Consider the following 22398-nt stretch of genomic DNA (forward strand, 5'->3'; position numbering starts at 1 on the left):
TTATTTGGAACTTGGATTTACTTGGTGTGGCAATGAGAGTGAGTGCGTTGTTTGTTACGAAGTGCTTTCAAACGAGTGTATGAGACCCGAGAAATTTAAACGGCACTTAGAGACGAAACACGCAATTGTAGAAAGAAAACCTGTCGGATTTTAAAATAGGTGGAGTCTAAAATTTCTTATCGTCATCTGGAAAAACAAATAAAAAATTTAATACATAAACATGATCGATTTTCAACAAGTAAAGATGCAATTTGACACGTTCTATTATTGGTGTACGACGTACAGTACGTGCCCATTTCAATGTGCAGACTGAGTGTCGGTACTTTGGTCCTCTGTTATGAATTGGGGTGGTCCCTGGCTGGGTTACAAGCTCGTTGCCAGATATGCAGGAAAAGTTGGCGAGAATCGCCACGTTCATAGTGCTTTAAATCCCTCTTTTGTTGCTGAGAGTATAGTGGGAAGTGGGTAGAAGGATAGAGTAAGAAATTTCATAAAATATTAGTACTGGGAGAAAAAGTGAAAGGCGATTGCCATGTGCCATTTCCTAACTCTGAGATTTTCTGCTATAGTGTGATACGCAATTCGTTTAAATTTTATTTTTTCTTCCGTCTTTTTCGAAGGACCACAAGGGCAGAACTCGAGGACCACAGGTGGTCCGCGGACCATAGTTTGAGAAACGCTGCCGCTAAGCCACACCAGATTCCCATCCCGGTGTCGGATCGAATCCTCTCGTTAAGCATTACTTCCGGCAAGATGGTACTTCACATATCTTATTTTGTATACAAGTACTGTACTCCAACCACGAGAAAGTCTCCAGAGAATGAGACGAAGCGGGGTGATGCTGTGAATGAATTTGTATGTCATAAGATGGCATAAGGTCACACACGTGGGTACTCGTATCTCTAGTGGCTGGCTCTCACAGCACAAACAATAACATTGGTACACACATATTTACATTACCCCAGTTACAAAATTAGATCACTCTTAATCTCCTGATCTTTTAATCCCTCCATACAGGAAATAACATATGCAGGAGAGCGCATGGTTTTTAAACTGACGTTATAACGGTAATATTATCTATCTACTTCGCTCCAATAGATGACGCAATAGTAAACACATTCCTTTCACGGTTGATCTCCTGGTTGGAGAACAGTACAGTGCCAATTGTAAATATTATATATTATAATTCCTGTAAATTACTCAAACATTAACCATTGTACGAGTAGATTGAAACATGAACTAAATGGTAGCACCGATTTTGGCTCCCTTGAGTAGAAAGTTAAAAGACGTTATAAACCAAGCAGTGTGCCATTAGACAACAATAACAAAAACAACATATATCAGTGCCTAATTGCTCAAAGTTGCAGCCTTCTAATCAAGGGGTGCCTTTTGGTGAAAACCTGGTTGAAAAGATATTAATAATTTCAAATCTGCAACATGTTCAATGCACAAACATTCTGATAATGATAACCTAGGGATTACTAGAGTTAGTCTAGGCCTATATACAGGAGTATAGGAAAGAGAGGATGTGGGAAAATGGGAACCCATGATGCGCTCCTGGTTGCTACTCTCTTTCCAGCTAAAGATTGATGCAAATGTAAATAAATGCACGTGGCATAATGGTTCCTGATTGGCTATTGGACGCATAACGTCTCCAAACTCATACTTGTCATCTTCTTCCTCACATTAATATAGTTCCTTCTAAAATAATAAAATGTATAATATACATGGAATACGAGTGAATTAAACATGCTTATAAGAACACTTTCTTACGATTTAAACAACATTTTTATATTAGTAGTTTCAGACATTGCGTGTTAAATCATTGTAACGTTTATTATGGCAACACGCATGCGTAATAGGCATTAAATCTCTCTCAAGGTGACTTGCAGCTTCACAGAGCACATCAGCACAACTGGTATAACACAGTGCGAGATTCAGTGTTGCCAACCTCAAATAAATTTCTGTAGAATTAAAGAAATTCTCCACTCTTCAAAGACTAACATTCAATCACGAATCTACAGAAAAAGAAAATCCACTATTCCCAGTAGAGAAATAATAAATATTAACCCTCTGTGAGCATTTTACAGGTTAGTTCATTGAATGTGTTGAAATGGCTGCCCTGCGTGCTCACTTGCTGAAAATAATGTGCCCTGGTGGCTGCTTCGGTAGCTAGCTTGTGATTGCGGAGTAATACATTTCGGTTTTGTTTACGTCTACTTCAATCTTTAGTTGGAAATAGTTTAGTGGAGTTAAAGTTCATCCAAGTGGGAAAAAAGTCTGCTGGTTGAGTAAAGCTTGCATCACAGCAGATTATATTATTATCAAGCGCGTTGAGTTTTGTTTACCTCTGCGTTAGTGTACAATCCGGATCGTGATCAGAGGTACAGTATTCTTCCGTCTCTCCCTACGATACGAACTCAGGCCATCACAGTGTATTTTCAATATTGTATAGTGAATAGTTTTTTCCAACTAATTGCAAGTATGTACTACATGGATATTCACTGTAACGCTAACGACTTCAATGCCACTGAGGGACATGAAAACTTGTAATGTATGTATGCTATTTCATTTTCCACCTTCACTAGATTGTAATATTAACAGTAGAATATAACACAGCACATTGAGTCGTTGTTTACATTCACAGTATGTCTCTCTACTATGCTCAAGGAACTCTATAGTCAAATTGTACGCACATTGGTTGCTAAAGTGTACCGGATCCTAAGCCTGATTATTATTGTTAATCATAGCGCATTTAAGTACAATTTGAAATACCTATGCAATTTTATAATTTTCTTTGAATTGGAGTCACTTGGAAAGATTAGTCTCGATTTGTACAGAGAAACAAAACATCACGATGAAAAATCTCTGTGCCAAAAAAAAAAGACGGATTTCCATATTAGGGGGAACAAAATTACATTTCTTAAAGGGAAGTACAGTATAATTGATACAGTCAAAATTAAAACTGACCAAGTGCAAAAAAAAAAAACAAAGTTGAGGAAGCTAACAAGCTGACCCATATATCTAAATGTGAGAAAATAAGAATTAATTCAACTTTATTATAGTAAACTGTATGCCAATAAGTTGTACTTGTAACATTTTCAGGTCATTATTCACATGAAACTGAATAATACAGTTTTTTTTTTTTTTAATTTTCTCAAAACTTTCCTTTTTGCACTTCGTCAGTTTTCATTTTGACTGTATCAATTATAATAAAAAATTAATATCAACATCTCTCTGTTCTAAATGGTAAATCTATTTTTAATTGAAGAGTCCACTGCAAGAATGATGGAAGTCATTTGGAATACATTTTGCAGGAGAAGCAATTGAAAGTTTGAAATGCTTAGCGCTCAAAGCTTAACTGCGATTTTCCGACCTTTACTGGACAATGACTATCAGTGTTAATGCCATATAACTCTCTATATACATTCTATATGTCTTAAGCTATGCATTGACAGTCTTGGTTCATTTTCGATAAGAAAGTGACATCCATCATTCTTGCAGTGGACTCTTCAATTCTTTTAACAAGAAAATGGTTTACATACAAATTAACTTTTCCTATTTCTCTTTTTTGTTCCTAAAAAACCCTTCCCTTTGCGATTTGTTTTTATAATTATGTAAGTTACATGTATATTAACTGAATAATTAGCCCTATTATATAGCCAGAAATTTAGAAAAACAAGGTATTGTAATAATTCCTGCCTTCATTCCAGGGCTGGGCATCGGGAGCGGAACCAGTCTCTAAACGGGGACGCTTAATATTCATCCGTCACTCAATCAACGCTGAGCGGTGTTCGGCGGGGAAGAAAGGCGATGAAGAGAAATCGTAGGGCTCCCCGTGAGAGAATAGAATCCACTCTTGGTGCCCAGCCCTGCTTTATTCGCTACATGTGCATGTACTTCCCTGATGTCTACTTTACGACGCTATGTACTGGATGCGCTATGCGCTCGTGATCAAGGTCGATGTTTTCTACGATGATTGGGAGCTAACATAGTCTTATCCTTGTCCTACAGGATTTCTATAAAAACTGCTGTCACATACCTTATCACAAAACACAATTCAATCATCGGAAATGGACGCGAATAACAAAGTCTATCTGACGGAAATATGACATGTGCCTATGAATGATTATGAATTAAGAGAGGTGGATAAAAATAGTACATTATGCAACGAGCCTATAATGATAGTAATTAAGACGCAAGTATGGATGTTTATGAAACGAGCGCAAGCGAGTTTCATAATATTCATACGAGCGTCTTAATTACCATTATAGGCAAGTTTCATACGACTTTTTATGCTCGACCATATTTCTAACTTGAAATTATTCAGATGTATACATTTTATTTGTATCTCACAAGATCGGAAGTGACCTTACTCTAGGTCGTGAATTGCGAGATGTGCGCAGACGCGTAAGTATTGATTTTTTCCGAGGAACAATAATATCACTGACCTTGATGTAATCCCGTTAAACTTGATATAACCTTGATTATTGAATTCGACATTGAAAAACGAGATGACAAATTTAATTTATTTGAATATTATTTAGAATTAACGCTAATTATTATAGTAACAGAACATAACCTTCTGCGACAGTATTGGATTTCGAGCCTCCGTGACTTTTAGCTACTTCTCTTTCGATTGCATATCCGAGAATAATCGATACTTGCTTGGGGTTTTATAACGGTACAAAGCTGACATGTCATTGGCTGAACACCTGTAAGCTGACTTGTCATTGGCTGAACACCTGTACTTTAATGAGTAGTGTACTTTAATGACATGCATTAAAGGACTGCTACCAGGTGTATAATTAGTACATTTCGGCATGGTCCCCAGCATAAAGAGACAATTACTCGTATCCATTGTGGAGATTGAACAAAATTAATATTTTTAAAGTAAGGCATACAGTCTGAAACCGGTATCAACACTTGTGTTCTAAAATGAAATCAATTCTCGAATTTTTTTCAATAAACGCATTAGATATGGGACCCAGTGGTACTAATATTAAGGAAGAGCATCCGAGTAATATAATATATTATACACATATACTTACCTCAGGTGAGAATATGTTGGTCCGAGCCTCTACACGGTGCAGCGTGTGCTAGAAAAGGTAAAAAGAAACTATTAAAAAATCATGTTAAAAACATAGTACTGCGTCGGTAATTGTCTGATTTATTACTAATGCCAATGACAGCAAACCAAGGAAACAATTTAGCCTGCTGACATGTTCGTCAGAATAACTGCCACGAAATCCTTAAATCTACACATATAACATATACATACAGGATGAATACTAAATGCCGTCTTCGAATACCAGGGCGTAATAGACCACATCAAAACATGCATATATAAGGTAGTAACCAATACTCTATCTTGCAATGTTTCCCAATTGTCTATTAGGGGCCAAGTATTATTTCCGTGTTAAACGCTTTTGTATGCAAGGTTTCAGTTCAGACTGTGACTCCGACTTGTCCATATCAAACATCCCGCACTTTCAAATTACACTTCCTTACTCCAAGCATGACGCACACAAGTTTGCTAGGATTTAGTCCAACGCCGTACAACGGGCGACTCGCGCTCCACACTTTGAAAACCTGCACCTGTTTGACTTAGGCAATGTAAATATAACGTGCTTACCTTACTTCAAAATGACAAACAGATAGCCTATGTATTGTAATGCCAGTTTAAACTGTCACATTGGACAGAGAACTCACTGTACAGTTAGGTCCGAAAGTATTGTCAACCCCTTTGTTTGTATGTTGATGTGCATCCATTTTGAACATATCATAGCAGATCTGTGACAATGGTTGATACTTAACGTTTCAGCTTGCTAGGTGATCCAGAGCATAATATGTGGACCTTCATTATCATGGCACATGTGATGCGGCGCCTAGTCCTGTGTGAAATTTTCCGCAGCAAAGGCGGTGTGATTTCCCTTTGGGGAATAATTAAGCAGCATGTCTCGAAACATAGATACCAGACAATTCAAGATTTGAAGCAAGCTGTTAGGGAGGCATTCAGGGAAATCACAACGAATTTTTCTGCGGAAAATTTCGCACAGGACATGGCGCCTCATCATTTTGTGTAGCGACAATGATGGTGCCCATACTGATGTTCTGGATCACTAAACAAGCTGGAACGTAAAGTATCAACCATTGCCATTCATCAATTGTAACATGATAAAAATGGATGCACAGCAACATACAAATAAGTTGGTGGGGGTGACGAGACTTTCGGACCTTACTGTACAGTACTTGAAAACAAACCAACTAGCCTACTGTTATTTTCTTCGCAGTTATTGGGCTTAAACGAAGAATTCCGATCATTTCAAAGACAGATATGTAATGCGAGTTTAAACAGTGATATTGCACAGAGAACTCACTGTACAGTACTTGAAAACAAACCAACTAGCCCACTGTTATTTTCTTCGCAGTTCTTACGCTTAAACGAAGAATTCAAATCATATCAGGGACAGGTACATGTCGCACACATCACATAGTTACTATGTTTTTGACATTTAACTCCAAATACTACAGGCTGTGGGACGAAAGTAACTAATACTCCATTTGATTTTGAGTATTGCCTCTAATATCTCCGTAACTAATCATCATAAAATGGCGGTTCTTATCTCAAATTTCAGCAACACAATATCCTCTAACACGCTCCTGTCTTCCAAGACGACGTTTAGTAATCAGCCTGTATATACACTGTGTGTCCCATTTAACTTTTCACTTCCAATAGCGTGTGAAATATTTCAAATATGCACAAACCGACAATTAAAAGTTAAATTAAGTTACATCTGATACATGTAAAGCAGAGGTCTGCATCGGACGTTTTCGCTCGAGCGCCAAGTAGTTCATAGCATAATCCGATAGGTAGCGCACATGCATGATGGGTAAAATTGTCGCGAGCGATAAATCCTCGAACGACATAAGCCGAGCCGTTCTTGTTACAGTGATGAACTGTGTAGTAACATCATAGATGTTTATCATTTCGAAACTTGCAGTGTTTAACTAACCTCTCCATAGCACAACTACAGAACTTACTTTAAAATGTAATATAAATGTTGTAGGTAAACGTTTTTTTTTTTTTTTTTTTTTTTTTCACACAGGAGTGATTTTGTTTTTTCCACATCTGATAGATGTTATTGTATGTAAATGTAATTATTATAAACGAAGAACACAATCACGATAATGCAAGAACCGTATCAAGTTTTCTAGCAATAACAATAATCTCTAATAATTAGTGTATCAATCTTTGCGTCTGTACAGTTGTCCCGCATGATTATTCGTTTTATTATATTTTCTGTGACGTTATCTCTGTACTAATATTGTTATAAATCTACTACTATATCAATAATATTTTGTAAAACGTTTCTACATTGTCGCAGTATATAGGCGGAACACTATAGGCCTATATGCACCTATCATATTATATAATATGTGGTACATCAAATATTGAATAATTATTAATTAGCAATAATAACTATGTATCGGAGTTTTTCGTTCTATTTTATTTACAACTTCATGTTACTGTTTTGGTACGTTCCATTAAACGTTTGTCATAAACGCAGAAAATAAAACCTTATTTTTACCGTGTGAGCAAAACATATGTGCATCTTATCTGTCGCCTTCCATACAAGATAACGCATGTCGGTGAGATGACCTTATACTGTGCTTCTATTCATTACGAGCGTATCAGGACCGATCTTATCTCACTCGAGGCTGCGAGATTCGACCGAGCGATTTAACTCCAATGCAGCACTGTGATGTAAAGTAATTTTTGTACCTGATATAATTTTCATGATATTAGAGTCATCTTTCTTTTTTTAAATGGGAACCAACTATGTTTTGTATAGCAAATGATACGTTAGCTCTGTGTAATAAGAAATGGCTGCTTTATTGGCTGTTTGAATGTCACCGGTAAGAGTAAACATTAACAATATCTGACCAAGATTCGAATAAGAGGAGGACAAATCTGGTTACATTTGTGCGTCCATTAAATCACAATTTGTAGGTACTGTACATTTTAATACTACGTATGTGTAGCACATGTTAAAGTGAGACATAAAAGTAGTGTAAAATAAAAAATAAACAATTATTCTCAAAAAACAAAACACAAAATCTCCGGTGTGCAATGACATTTCTCGCCGATGGCAAATATTTCACTTGTCCAGTACAGAACTGAAGAAATAAGGGTAGTATTGAGTAGTGTACAGTATTATAGCGTGTTCGGGCTTCAATTAAGTCAACATAATAAGGTTGCGTCAGATATTGTTTATGTTTACTCTACTAGGTGACATTCAAACAGTCTGTAAATTAATCAGTTGTTATTAGACAGTGCAAATGGAACATTTGCAATACTTACATACTTACTTACTGGCTTTTAAGGAACCTGGAGGTCATTACCGCCCTCACATAAGCCCGCCTTTGGTCCGTACCCTGAGCAAGATTAATACATTCTCTATCATCATATCCCACCTCCCTCAAATCTATTTTAATATTATCCTCCCATCTACTTCTCGGCCTCCCTAAAGGTCTTTTTCCCTCCGGCCTCCCAACTAACACTCTATATGCATTTCTGGATTCACCCATACGTGCTACATGCCATGCCCATCTCAGATGTCTGAATTTAATGTTCCTAATTATGTCAGGTGAAGAATACAATGCGTGTAGCTCTGTGTTGTGTAACTTTCTCCATTCTCCTGTCACTTCATCTCTCTTAGCCCCAAATATTTTTCTAAGCACCTTATTCTCAAACACTCTTAACCTAAGTTCCTCTCTCAAAGTGAGAGTCCAAGTTTCACAACCATAAAGAACAACCGGTAATATAACTGTTTTATAAATTCTAACTTTCAGATTTTTTGACAGCAGACTGGATGATAAAATCTTCTTAACCGAATAATAACAGGCATTTCCAGATTTATTCTCTGTTTAATTTCCTCCCGAGTATCATTTGTATATGTTACTGTTGCTCCCAGATATTTGAACTTCTCCATTTCTTCAAAAGATAAATTTCTAATTTTTATTTTTCCATTTCGTACAATATTCTCGTCACGAGACATAATCTTATACTTTGTCTTTACGGGATTTGCAATACAAAAGATAACAGCCATTATTTAAAAGGAAACCAACTAAGTCTAATATTTTGAAAATTATTTCGTATACAAAAAATACATTACGTATATTAGATGTCCCCTTCGATGTAATTTAACTTGTAATGTCGGTTTCTGGATATCTGAAATATTTCACACGCTATCGCAGGTGACGGCGTTAAGTGGGCCATCCTGTATATATCTTCATATTTGTGCATTGAACTTATTGGACATATGAAATTATTAACACTTCTTTAGCCAAGTATTTACAGAAACAAAGGATGATGGTGGACTAAATGTAATATTCCACTGGTTTTATTAATTCTATTAGTAACTATTGTACTTTAGTGGCCTGGTTAGTATAGGCGAATTGTGACACTTTAAATATATGTCTAATTCCTTTAAGGGGAAAGGATGTTATTTTTAAAACCTTTTTTTCTATTTGGTGTATATTATTAATTTTATGTATGTAGAGAGCTCATAGCTGTGGCAACTCAACCAAATAAAAATTTTTTGAAAAGAAATTATTTGGGGGCCCAAATTTGAAAAAAATATATACCCAATGCAGGATTGTACTAAAACCGATATATCTAAACCGTTTTTAAAGATAGATTCAAAACTTTTTGCAATATATTTGCAAAAGTATGTTCTACAAACTGTCTGTAACAGAATTTTGATATTAGTCCCTACGTTTGTAAAATAAACAATTAAAATTTAGTAACAATTTTCTGATTTCCTTTCTTGCAAACAAACGGACGTATTTTTAAAATGAAATCAATGAACAAAATTCTGTTACAGACAAAAGTTTCCTAATAGTCTAAAGAATGTGTGTTCTAAATTTCATGCATGTATCTTTAACAGTTCAGAAATTATAGTCATTTTGTCTGGTAATGTAGCAAAAAAAATGAAGTTACTGGAAACCGATAAAAGCGGGCGTGTGATTTAAAAATCCATAGCGCAGGAAGTTTAAAATTGACGTCTCAACATCCGATAAGGGCACAAATACCCACAAAATGTTATGCAATGCATTCCACACATATCAAAGGGTATTTTAAAGAAAAAAACAATTTTTTGAACATTTAATTTACCGGAAACAACAATAAAAGTGGGCGAGTGATTTAAAAATACATAATGCAGGAAGTTGAAAATTGGCGATCCACAAATATCACAGAGTATTTTAAAGAATTTTTTTTCTTAAATTAAGTCATTTTTCATCAAAAATACCATCCTCTCCCCTTAAATAACAGCCTGATACTGAAGCGGTACCTTCTGATAAATACCCGGCTGAGAGGATAGTAATAATTTCAAATCTAGAACTTGTTCAATGCATAAAAATTGATAAAGGTAATCTAGGTCTTATAAAGACTAATCTATATAGTGGAATACATAACAGAGGGGGAGGGGGCGGAAAGATGGGAACCCATGGTGCGCTCCTCAAAGATAAATCAAATTAAAATGATAGAATAGTCACTGTCGGGCTTTATGTTTATAGCAACCAACCGTGAGGAATTCTATTACGAATATGGTTTTAGATGTGAGTTTTTTCAGAAGTCCTGAAATTCACTCTATTCATCATTTCTTAGTCGGTTCTTTACGTTTAGAACTACATCGATCGAAAAAAAGGAAATCTACTGTAAAAAGTAGTACCAATCATAGATTCAAAGTGAGTCTGTTTAGGGATTTCAACAAAATTTGGTTACATCAGTTACATCTAGTAGAATAAGCGTCAGTTCTACAAAGTGCTGAGGAATGGAAAATGCTTCAAACAATTCTAAACAGAGATCAAAGGGATGTATTGGAATAAACAGACAGAGAAACAGGAAGAAGGGATTGAAAATTCGGGATGAAGGCGTGGCAAAAGTCATCTTCGACAAAAAGGAGTCATATATTATGTGAAATTCCTGTCCACAGATACAGTATATAAATGTAAAATTGAATAATATTATAAAAATAATCAATATCCATAAGATAAGCAAGAAGAAAATTTGAACTACAATTGTCGTAACTATTATTTTAAACTTTTATTAAATTACTATTATTATTATTATTATTATTATTATTATTATTATTATTATTATTATTATTATTATTATTAAATGTTAATTATTCTCTTAGTAATGTCATAATTACTAGGAGAGATAGTATTAGAGATCTTGGTGCCTTACTTAATTCTAGGCTACATCATATAGGAATGGGATGGGTGTGGGATAGAAGTGATAATAACTGGAGGAATATAGGGTTTAATGTGAAGATGCGATTAATTGATATCGAGAGGCAAGAGATTGAGCTCCAATGTTCGGAAAAGTCCTCACTACATTTACAATCAGATCTCATGCTTAACTGGGGGAGGTGTGACTGCATAAATTCTTGTAACAAAGACAGTAGAGCAGGTTTAGCATGGCTAAGATTGGGGGTTATGAAGGTTAATAAAATTGTCAACGAAGGAGAGCGCCTTTGTCCCCTTTGCAGTGAAAAGGACTCCTACAGGCATATTTTAATACAGTGTGTCGAATTGCAACAAGTACGGAGAAAATATCTACCACCCTCGATGCTAAATCAGAATAGGAGTTCGCTTGCATGTCTTGACCTCATGGGGAATAGAGAATACGAACAAAAGACTGGATTGTTTCTCTTGAAGGTGAGACAGATTGGAAGTGCAGCTGTGGAAGTTTGTGATACGAACTGACGAAGGGATAATGGTATCTACCCTATTATACACTTTTATGTCTGTTTTAGGTCAGGATGTATTATATAATGTGTTTTGTTGTACCATTTTCATTTTAATATGTGTTCTTTAGAGAGTGGTTGGATAAAATCATAGGTGAGGGGAATGAAACCTACAAAGTAGGACTTGTTTTAGGTACAAAGCACGTACGGTCAGAAGACCCGTGCACTGGATTTTAGAGAAAATTACGATAATATAACATCTGTATGTACAATATTACTCAATAAATCTATCTATCTATCCATCCATCCATCCAAATCCAAATCCAAATCCAAATCCAAATCCAAATCCAAATCCAAATCCATGCATCCATCTATCTATCTATCTATCTATCTATCTATCTATCTATCTATCTATCTATCTATCTATCTATCTATCTATCTATCTATCTATCTATCTATCTATCTATCTATCTATCTATCTATCTATCTATCTATCTATCTATCTATCTATCTATCTATCTATCTATCTATCTATCTATCTATCTATCTATCTATCTATCTATCTATCTATCTATCTATCTATCTATCTATCTATCTATCTATCTATCTATCTATCTATCTATCTATCTATCTATCTATCTATCTATCTATCTATCTATCTATCTATCTATCTATCTATCTATCTATCTATCTATCTATCTATCTATCTATCTATCTATCTATCTATCTATCTATCTATCTATCTATCTATCTATCTATCTATCTATCTATCTATCTATCTATCTATCTATCTATCTATCTATCTATCTATCTATCTATCTATCTATCTATCTATCTATCTATCTATCTATCTATCTATCTATCTATCTATCTATCTATCTATCTATCTATCTATCTATCTATCTATCTATCTATCTATCTATCTATCTATCTATCTATCTATCTATCTATCTATCTATCTATCTATCTATCTATCTATCTATCTATCTATCTATCTATCTATCTATCTATCTATCTATCTATCTATCTATCTATCTATCTATCTATCTATCTATCTATCTATCTATCTATCTATCTATCTATCTATCTATCTATCTATCTATCTATCTATCTATCTATCTATCTATCTATCTATCTATCTATCTATCTATCTATCTATCTATCTATCTATCTATCTATCTATCTATCTATCTATCTATCTATCTATCTATCTATCTATCTATCTATCTATCTATCTATCTATCTATCTATCTATCTATCTATCTATCTATCTATCTATCTATCTATCTATCTATCTATCTATCTATCTATCTATCTATCTATCTATCTATCTATCTATCTATCTATCTATCTATCTATCTATCTATCTATCTATCTATCTATCTATCTATCTATCTATCTATCTATCTATCTATCTATCTATCTATCTATCTATCTATCTATCTATCTATCTATCTATCTATCTATCTATCTATCTATCTATCTATCTATCTATCTATCTATCTATCTATCTATCTATCTATCTATCTATCTATCTATCTATCTATCTATCTATCTATCTATCTATCTATCTATCTATCTATCTATCTATCTATCTATCTATCTATCTATCTATCTATCTATCTATCTATCTATCTATCTATCTATCTATCTATCTATCTATCTATCTATCTATCTATCTATCTATCTATCTATCTATCTATCTATCTATCTATCTATCTATCTATCTATCTATCTATCTATCTATCTATCTATCTATCTATCTATCTATCTATCTATCTATCTATCTATCTATCTATCTATCTATCTATCTATCTATCTATCTATCTATCTATCTATCTATCTATCTATCTATCTATCTATCTATCTATCTATCTATCTATCTATCTATCTATCTATCTATCTATCTATCTATCTATCTATCTATCTATCTATCTATCTATCTATCTATCTATCTATCTATCTATCTATCTATCTATCTATCTATCTATCTATCTATCTATCTATCTATCTATCTATCTATCTATCTATCTATCTATCTATCTATCTATCTATCTATCTATCTATCTATCTATCTATCTATCTATCTATCTATCTATCTATCTATCTATCTATCTATCTATCTATCTATCTATCTATCTATCTATCTATCTATCTATCTATCTATCTATCTATCTATCTATCTATCTATCTATCTATCTATCTATCTATCTATCTATCTATCTATCTATCTATCTATCTATCTATCTATCTATCTATCTATCTATCTATCTATCTATCTATCTATCTATCTATCTATCTATCTATCTATCTATCTATCTATCTATCTATCTATCTATCTATCTATCTATCTATCTATCTATCTATCTATCTATCTATCTATCTATCTATCTATCTATCTATCTATCTATCTATCTATCTCTGTCTGTCTGTCTACCTACCTGTCTATCTGTCTGTCTGTCTGTCTATCTATTTGAGCATGTAATCTTAAACTAGTTATATTGATCACTTGTAACTGATATGACTTAGCTTAAAACTGTACATTTGGCTTTGACAGGGTTAGTTTCTTCAAAATATTATGAATTCATGACATTTTTCTTCATCGCATACCATGAAGTAGTAGTTCATTACAGTTTATGACATGGATAGAAAGAAACGCATAAAACTAAAAAATATGCATGCAGTTTTTTTCATAAAGGAAATATGTTTATCGTTAAATTATACCTCCTGTTATAATGATTATGGCTTTAAATTTACCTTTATTAAAATATATCTCATAAGAGGTTATCAAATAATATTTCTGCCTTGAAATTATATACTTTACTTATGTATACCGTCCAGTTCCACAACAGCACTAAGCAAGTGAGCAAACACAATAATTGCTTATCACATGTGCAAATATCTTAGAGACAAAAATACGCTGGTGAATTCAAAATCCCCCTCCCTAACTGTACGGGCTATTCCGTATGAAATCGATCAGTAAAAAACCTCGCATTTTTTATACTCTAATTTTTTCCCTATTTATACAAGATGGTGAGGGAAGTGCATTTTCAAAAATATACTATCGAAAGTCAAACAGTTTTCGTATTATTGAGCGACAAATTTAGCGTATTTTATAAAAACAAACCTCTTTCAGCGCTCCGAACTCTGGAACCATTTACTGCAGAACATTGAAAGAGAGCTCATTTTGAAGCTGACATTTGGTAGGTTATGTTAAGAAGTAATCCTTATTTTTATTGTGTACAGAGAGACAGATAATCTGATTTTACTTACTTTTAGGCTTTTTGCCCATTTATAAAAATGTAAAAAATATTGAGAAAAAACCTCGCATTATTAAGAGGGATTCGGCATTGTTTGCTTAGTGGTACGGCAATAAGTTTCGAGGGTATTAAATACATTATTTTCACACGCCTAGACTTGAACGGCGCTTATACCGCACACACTGGCTGAGAGTTGAAGATAAGCGAGAGTTGGGCGTCATTTTACTCCTGTGTTTATGAAAAGCTGTGATAAAGCTAGCTCAGCCATGCGCTTACTAGACAACACATCACGTGTTTGTCTCCTGGCCTTGCTTGTCTCTGGCTAGCTCCCGTCTCACAGCCAGCTGGTTACTTCACGCGCGTACTATTTATTTTTTTATTTGATATTTTCAATACTTTCTTATCAACATACCATCAGCAAAAAATATGTGTTTATATGTACTTTCAATGCGTAATCTAACTATATATTTTTAAAATATTTTTTCCTGGCCAAACGCGTCTTAATAAGGAAAAAATCTAAATTTCTCCATTTCCATAAAAAGTAAGAAAATCTGTTTATATGTGAATATAAACTCTAATTTCTCAGCATCAAAATAAACCATGATTTTGATCATTGGATGAAAGGGTTTCGGAGCTACAACAGTTTGTATTTGCTAATTTTATGAAAATACGATAAATTTAAATATTTTTAATTTAAACACTATGAAGTCTGATGCCTCAAACTTTGCACAAAGCACTGTATCACAGTTCTCTACGTACAAAAAAGTGTCATTGTATTTAGAAATTGTAAGGTCAATTTTCTCTATATTTCGGTCGATTTGAGATGGAATAACTCGTACGCAACTTCCACTCTAATTCATATACATGGAAGAGTTACTCACTCCATAGCCACTTCCTGGTACTGCGCCGTACACTTTAAAATGTCGTGTGGTTGCTTCACTTTCTGCATTAGCTGCTTCCTGCGAAACGAAATGAATAAAAGAATAACAGTCATTTTACAAAAACATGAAATCGTCTTCAGACCTAAACAATTTTACAGAACGAAAGGTAAGTACACATTGTGGGAGAATGGAATGTAGACTTCAGTGTTTTCAAAAATGTCTGATGACCAGAAAAAGTTTTATTGGAAAAGTGCTGGTACCTTCAATTAATGTCACAGTGTTTTTTCGTCAAAACATCTTACGAACAAGAAGATATATGCCTAATAGTAAACAAAAAGAAACGTCACTTTCAGCAACGAAACGTGTCACGTAAATTGAAGCAAACACGTCATAGAAAATTAAATTATCAAACCGTAAGAAATTTCACATGATGACTCCCATAAACATTATTCAAATACATAAAACATACTGTATAAAGACTTTTATGCCATCCTACCACTATAAACAGGTTGTTATTACTTGGAAAATCGTGCGTAATTGGCTTGTTATGGCACAAGTGTCGACAAAAAGGAATGACGTATTTGTAATGATGTAATACCGGAATGCTTGCTATCTTGGTTATGCATTATACGCGCGAAGTAGCAAGAAATGAAATGCAGGACAGAAGGTAACGTATCATTTATTTCCAATCTTTAACAATTATTGTGTATCACTTTTGTAATATCACATAAAACAGTTCTGTGAATCAAAGGAAGCACATTAACAAAATAAATAAACTGTTGTAACATAACCCGCAACATTATATTATACTGTATTGTATTAATTATCCATTAACAACTGAGCTTATAACTAGACAAGAATATTTGACTGCTATAAAAAAAACTGAAGCCTAAAAAAATCTTGTGGCCCAGATGATTTACCTCCTTATGTACTGAAAGTTTGTTTCGAAGTACTTATGTATCCTTTATGTTTGTGGTATAATTTAATTTTAAAACGAAAAACTTTTCCGAAAATGTGGAAATTAACAAAGGTGTTTAAATCTGGTGATAATAGTAAAATTGAAAATTATAGACCCATTGCAATAGTGTGTGCCCCATCCAAGGTATTTGAATAGATTCTGTATACACGAATTTTTCAACATGTATATAGTGCAATTGATATAAATCAGCATGGATTTTACACCCATAGGTCTACCACAACAAATCTAATTAATTTTACACAAAAGGCATTTAATACATTACATAATCACAGAAATTTAGACGTGATATACCTTGACTTTTCCAAAGCGTTTGATAAAATTGACCATAAAATTTTAATTAATAAACTTTCAAGTTTTGGTTTATCTTTTTCATACTTACAGTTAATAACGTCATATCTTACAAACAGGCAGCAGTATGTTTCATTCAATCAAGTAAAATCAAAACCATTCACAGTAACTTCAGGCATACCCCAAGGATACAATCTTGGTCCCTTGTTCTTTTTATTTTATATCAATGACTTGCCTAAACAGATTTTGCACACTAAATGTTTACTATATGCTGATGATGTTAAATTGTATAAAGTCATTGACAAACAACAAGACTTTTTTATCTACAGCATGATTTGGACAGACTATATAGATGGAGAATCGATAATTTTCTTCTGTTAAATCTTAATAAATGTTGTTTTATGACATATTCTAAAAATAAGACAGTTGCTCAAAATTCGTATGAAATTAATGGTGTGAAGTTACCTGGAGTACAATCATTTAAGGATTTGGGTATATTTTATTTTACACACAACTTATGTTTTAAAATGCACTTAAATCACGTGGTAATTGATTCATATAGAAAATCAGGATTTATAATCAGAAACACAAAAGAATTAAAAAATATAAATACTACTGATACTCTATATAAAACTCTAGTTAGAAGTAAGCTAGAGTATGCGCCTGTAATATGGTCACCTCAGTTCCAGTCCCATCAGATGCAAATAGAAAGGATACAGAAAAGATTTTTACGTTATTTATATTTTAAAAGACATCACACGTCGTCTTATGACAAGCAAATTTCATATAATCAGTTACTTTTTAAATTTAATTATAGAACTTTAAAATCTCGACGATTAATAAATAGCCAAATTTTACTCTATAAGACTGTTAACGGTATATTGAATAACTGTGATTTTCTTAAATTCCTTCAGTTCAATGTAAAAAGAACAGAATTAAGTCATATGATGTATCTGGCTTCGGAGTATAACAGTGCTATAGCAGTTCAAGAATCATATGAAGATATGAAATATAATATTAAGTCATTTTCGAAAAAGAAGTGATGTATCTGATTTAGCAACTACACACCTCATTTATGACACTGTTTAATTAATATTTAGAATTATATTATACTAATAATATAAAATATATGTATATTTTCTTTTTAAACTTATTGTATTAATCAATATTTTAATAAGCCTAGTGTAAAGTTAATATTTGAGGAGAAAAATTATTCTGTAGGACAAATTAATAAATCGATAATATTCTAGTGCAAAGTGTTCCACTTACCGATCTGCGAAACAGCCGACCGTAGCATCGACGAATAAAGCGTAATCCCTGGAAACGTAAACAATTTTACATTATGAGTACAGGAAATCTTAGAAAGTACATGTTCTCAAATAGGTGCACTAGTCTCCAAAGATATCTGACCTACAATTTTGTGATAGTGTAAGGAAACTTTCTAACCACGGGATAAATCAAAACCAAAGGTGTAACTAACTGACAAACTTTTAAATGGTTCCGTTAGTTCTCAATAGGGAACACTATTATTAGGACAGTTAAAGATAAGTTAGGTAAAATGCTGATGTACATTAGGTATTAAATATTTTCACAAATAACAATATCAGCGGTTTCTCGCTGAATCTAGTACTGTTTACAATCAATAGAGAGGAATGAAATTTTGAATTCTATAATGTTGGTGTTCAGTTGTATTACATAATAATAATAATAATAATAATAATAATAATAATAATAATAATAATGATTATATCTCTTGTACTTAGTATTTTATTCACAAATCTTCAAAATAAAAGGTGAATCAGCATGGTAAATAGAAAATTTTAACAATTACAGAATGGTATGTACAGTCAAATATAGTAATGAATTTCAATGTCGCAATTCGAATTGCCCTCGCGTTATTGTTTAAAATAATATTCAGTTATATTACATAATAATAATAATAATAATAATAATAATAATAATAATAATGATTATATCTCTTGTACTCAGTATTTTATTCACAAATCTTCAAAATAAAAGGATAATTTTCGCTATTAGATAAAATGGTAAACAGAAAATTTTAACAATTGCAGAATGATGTGTACTGTCAAATATAGTAATGAATTTCAATGTCGCAATTCGAATTGCCTACACGTTATTATTTAAAATAATACTCAGTTATATTACAGAATATATCTCCTGTACTTAGTATTTTATTCACAAATCTTCAAAATAAAAGCTGAATTTTCGCTATTAGATAAAATGGTAAATAGAAAATTTTAACAATTACAGAATGATGTACTTACTTACTTATTGGCTTTTAAGGAACCCGGAGGTTAATTGCCGCCCTCACATAAACCCGCCATTGATCCCTATCCTGAGCAAGATTAATCCAGTCTCTACCATCATATCCCACCTCCCTCAAATCCATTTTAATATTATCTTCCCATCTACGTCTCGGCCTCCCCAAAGGTCTTTTTCCCGCCGGCCTCCCAACTAACACTCTATATGCATTTCTGGATTCGCCCATACATGCTACATGCCCTGCCCATCTCAAGCGTCTGGATTTAATGTTCCTAATTATGTCAGGTGAAGAATACAATGTGTGCAGCTCTGCGTTGTGTAACTTTCTCCATTCTCCTGTAACTTCATCCCTCTTAGCCCCAAATATTTTCCTAAGAACCTTATACTTAATATTTTATTCACAAATCTTCAAAATAAAAGGTGAATTTTTGCTGTTAGATAAAACGGTAAATAGAAAATTTTAACAATTACAGAATGATGTGTACTGTCAAATATAGTAATGAATTTCAATGTCGCAATTCGAATTGCCCACGCGTTACTATTTAAAATAATATTCTATTATATTACATAATATATCTCTTGTAATTCGTATTTTATTCACAAATCTTCAAAATAAAAGGTGAACTTTCGCTGTTAGATAAAATGAAAATCTACAGGTATTTAATAGCAATAGTGATATCTTTACTGTAATATCTTCTACTTGCCTTTCTTCTTTACCCTTATGGAAATATAATGGCAGAGTAAAGCATACGCTATTGTGCGGCCGAAAATTTAGATCAACGTAGAATATCCCAACCCTATAGAGAATCGAACTCTTAACTTGAACGCTATCGCTTGTCCATCAACGTTTCTATTGAAGTAACGGATAGACATTCATTATTTCTAGAAAGAGAGATCTAAATTTCTTGTATTTACCTTCATCTTCTTAGCTTCCACTTTAACTGTCGTAACCATGGTATGCACAAGAATGGAGAATACTGACTACCAGAAACATATTGTAGCTGCAGTATGTTTGTCGCTAGGCAACTGTAATGAGTAAAATCACTATTCTGTTAAGCAAAAGTTTAGTTTCTTCCTATCTATCACATTCATTCATTCATTCATTCATAGTGTCCTGTACAAGAGTAGGTCTTTGACTACAAACCCAGTATCCTCCAATATTTTCTATTTTCCACCTTCCTGAAGGTATATATATAAAAAATAAGTATCCAGTATTTTAGGAACTGATAGTATGCATCAAAACGAGAAAACAATGTCTAACAAATATGGGTCCCACAACACATACTTTCTGAGATCTGAACACTTGTTCATAGGAGGAGCTCATTGTGGCGACCATTCATGGCAATGCATTGCTCTGCCCTTCGGCGAAAGGAATCACACACTCTTTGAAATTGACCTGCTTGTTCTTGTATGTGATGACACGCATTCCTGGGTCCTGTAGTGGCGTAGACCAATTCCTTTGTGTTTTCCCATTTCCAAAATTCTATAGCGGTCGTCGACTCAGTGCACCGTCTCTAACCAGCAGGTCTCTTACAGCACCAGCGTGAATTCGTGGCTGCTAGTGGGTACGCTCTCTACCTCTTCCTGCTGCACGACGGGCAAATTATGTTGCTCCGCTTATCCTTTACCCATTTCAACGAGTGGTGACGACCATGCTCTAAAGGTACGATGTGTTTACTGCTATCATCGCTGGGCGCACATCGCCAGCGATTGTCGCCGGAGTTGCTAGCAATTGAAATGAATGCGCATGGTTTCTTCACAGCGAAGATCGCCAGCGCTGTTCGTTGGACGCGACGCAGATCGCTGGAGGTTGCTTCTGAAGCAAATTCAGGACGCACATCGCCGCATTCGTGTTCAATAATCGATATTTAGACAAGGTCATGTTGTAATATCGAATATATAATCTGTACACGTTAAACACGTCTGTACGTTTTGGCTGCAAAACAAATCAAGACGTTTTGTAATTTTTCGCGGTCTGAAGACGAAATTATAATTGAATATGTCTAACAACAAAATGCTCTTTTTAATATGAGCATGTGAATTAATAAACAAATTAAACAATAAACCCTTACATTACATATTACATTTGTATCACGCCCGAGCCCCAGAGAATTTCGTTCAGTGTTGGGTAAGGGGGAAATTCTCTCTTCTGTAAGTTTTCCACCAGCTCCCTTGCACTAGATTTCGGCTGCCATAACCTCAATAATAATCTTTTGGCTGCAGTGCGTTATTATACAAATTTGAATGGCAGCATTGACCTCGGGTCATATAGCCATCACTCGCTTATCAACATACAATTTATATATATATATATATATACGAGTACATAGGTAGATCTTGTTGCATTATATGCACATATACATTTTAAAATTTATTTTAAATGTCTTTTAACTATCTATTTTTATGTAGTTATTTATTTAGCTATCTATCTTGTACCAACAATAAAAACATGTTTTTAATTACTTTTAATTTGCACAGTCTTCGTACCTAAGTACTTACGCGGTATTCTGAAATATAGCTGTTTTTTTTTTTTTTTTTTTTTTTTTTTTTTTTTTTTTTTTTTTTTTTTGTAGAGATGTAGTTGATCGTATATACAAGGCATATTAAAAGCCCAAACGAACCAAACCTAACCTGTCACATGTTCGTACATGTAAAGTGTATCAGCGGATTACGAAGGGAACTACCTCAGCGCTAGTTTAGCCAATTTTTTTTATTATTGTTTGGAATATACCATGTAATGTAATACAGTATAATAATAATAATAATAATAATAATAATCAGTTCATAATCTGAGTTACTGCCAATCTTTCAACTCGAGTTACGGGGTCTTGACAAAATTTGTAGGTAATTCAACATTGTCATTTTCAATTAAACTCAAAACATAATAAAACTGGTCAGGTGAGAGTCTGAAATATTCCTTAAATTTTGTAGCGTTTTTATAAAGTTGT

At 33.5% G+C, this 22398-nt stretch overlaps 1 protein-coding gene across 3 annotated transcripts in view; it reads right to left on the bottom strand.

The window, feature by feature from the left end:
* LOC138691545 (uncharacterized) overlaps nt 1-22398 on the bottom strand; it is a 126699-nt gene that overhangs the window by 37956 nt on the left and 66345 nt on the right. For 2 of the 3 annotated variants that reach the window (XM_069813598.1, XM_069813596.1), the window contains exons 3-5: nt 18437-18484; nt 15901-15978; nt 5052-5099 (exon numbers count right to left, since the gene is read on the bottom strand). In XM_069813598.1, the coding sequence (XP_069669699.1) occupies nt 5052-5099; nt 15901-15978; nt 18437-18484 (174 nt within the window). The remainder of the gene's footprint in view (nt 1-5051; nt 5100-15900; nt 15979-18436; nt 18485-22398) is intronic. The other variant, XM_069813597.1, reaches the window with a different exon arrangement.

The sequence above is a fragment of the Periplaneta americana genome, chromosome 16, assembly GCF_040183065.1.
Source record: "Periplaneta americana isolate PAMFEO1 chromosome 16, P.americana_PAMFEO1_priV1, whole genome shotgun sequence".
Lineage (NCBI taxonomy): Eukaryota > Metazoa > Arthropoda > Insecta > Blattodea > Blattidae > Periplaneta > Periplaneta americana.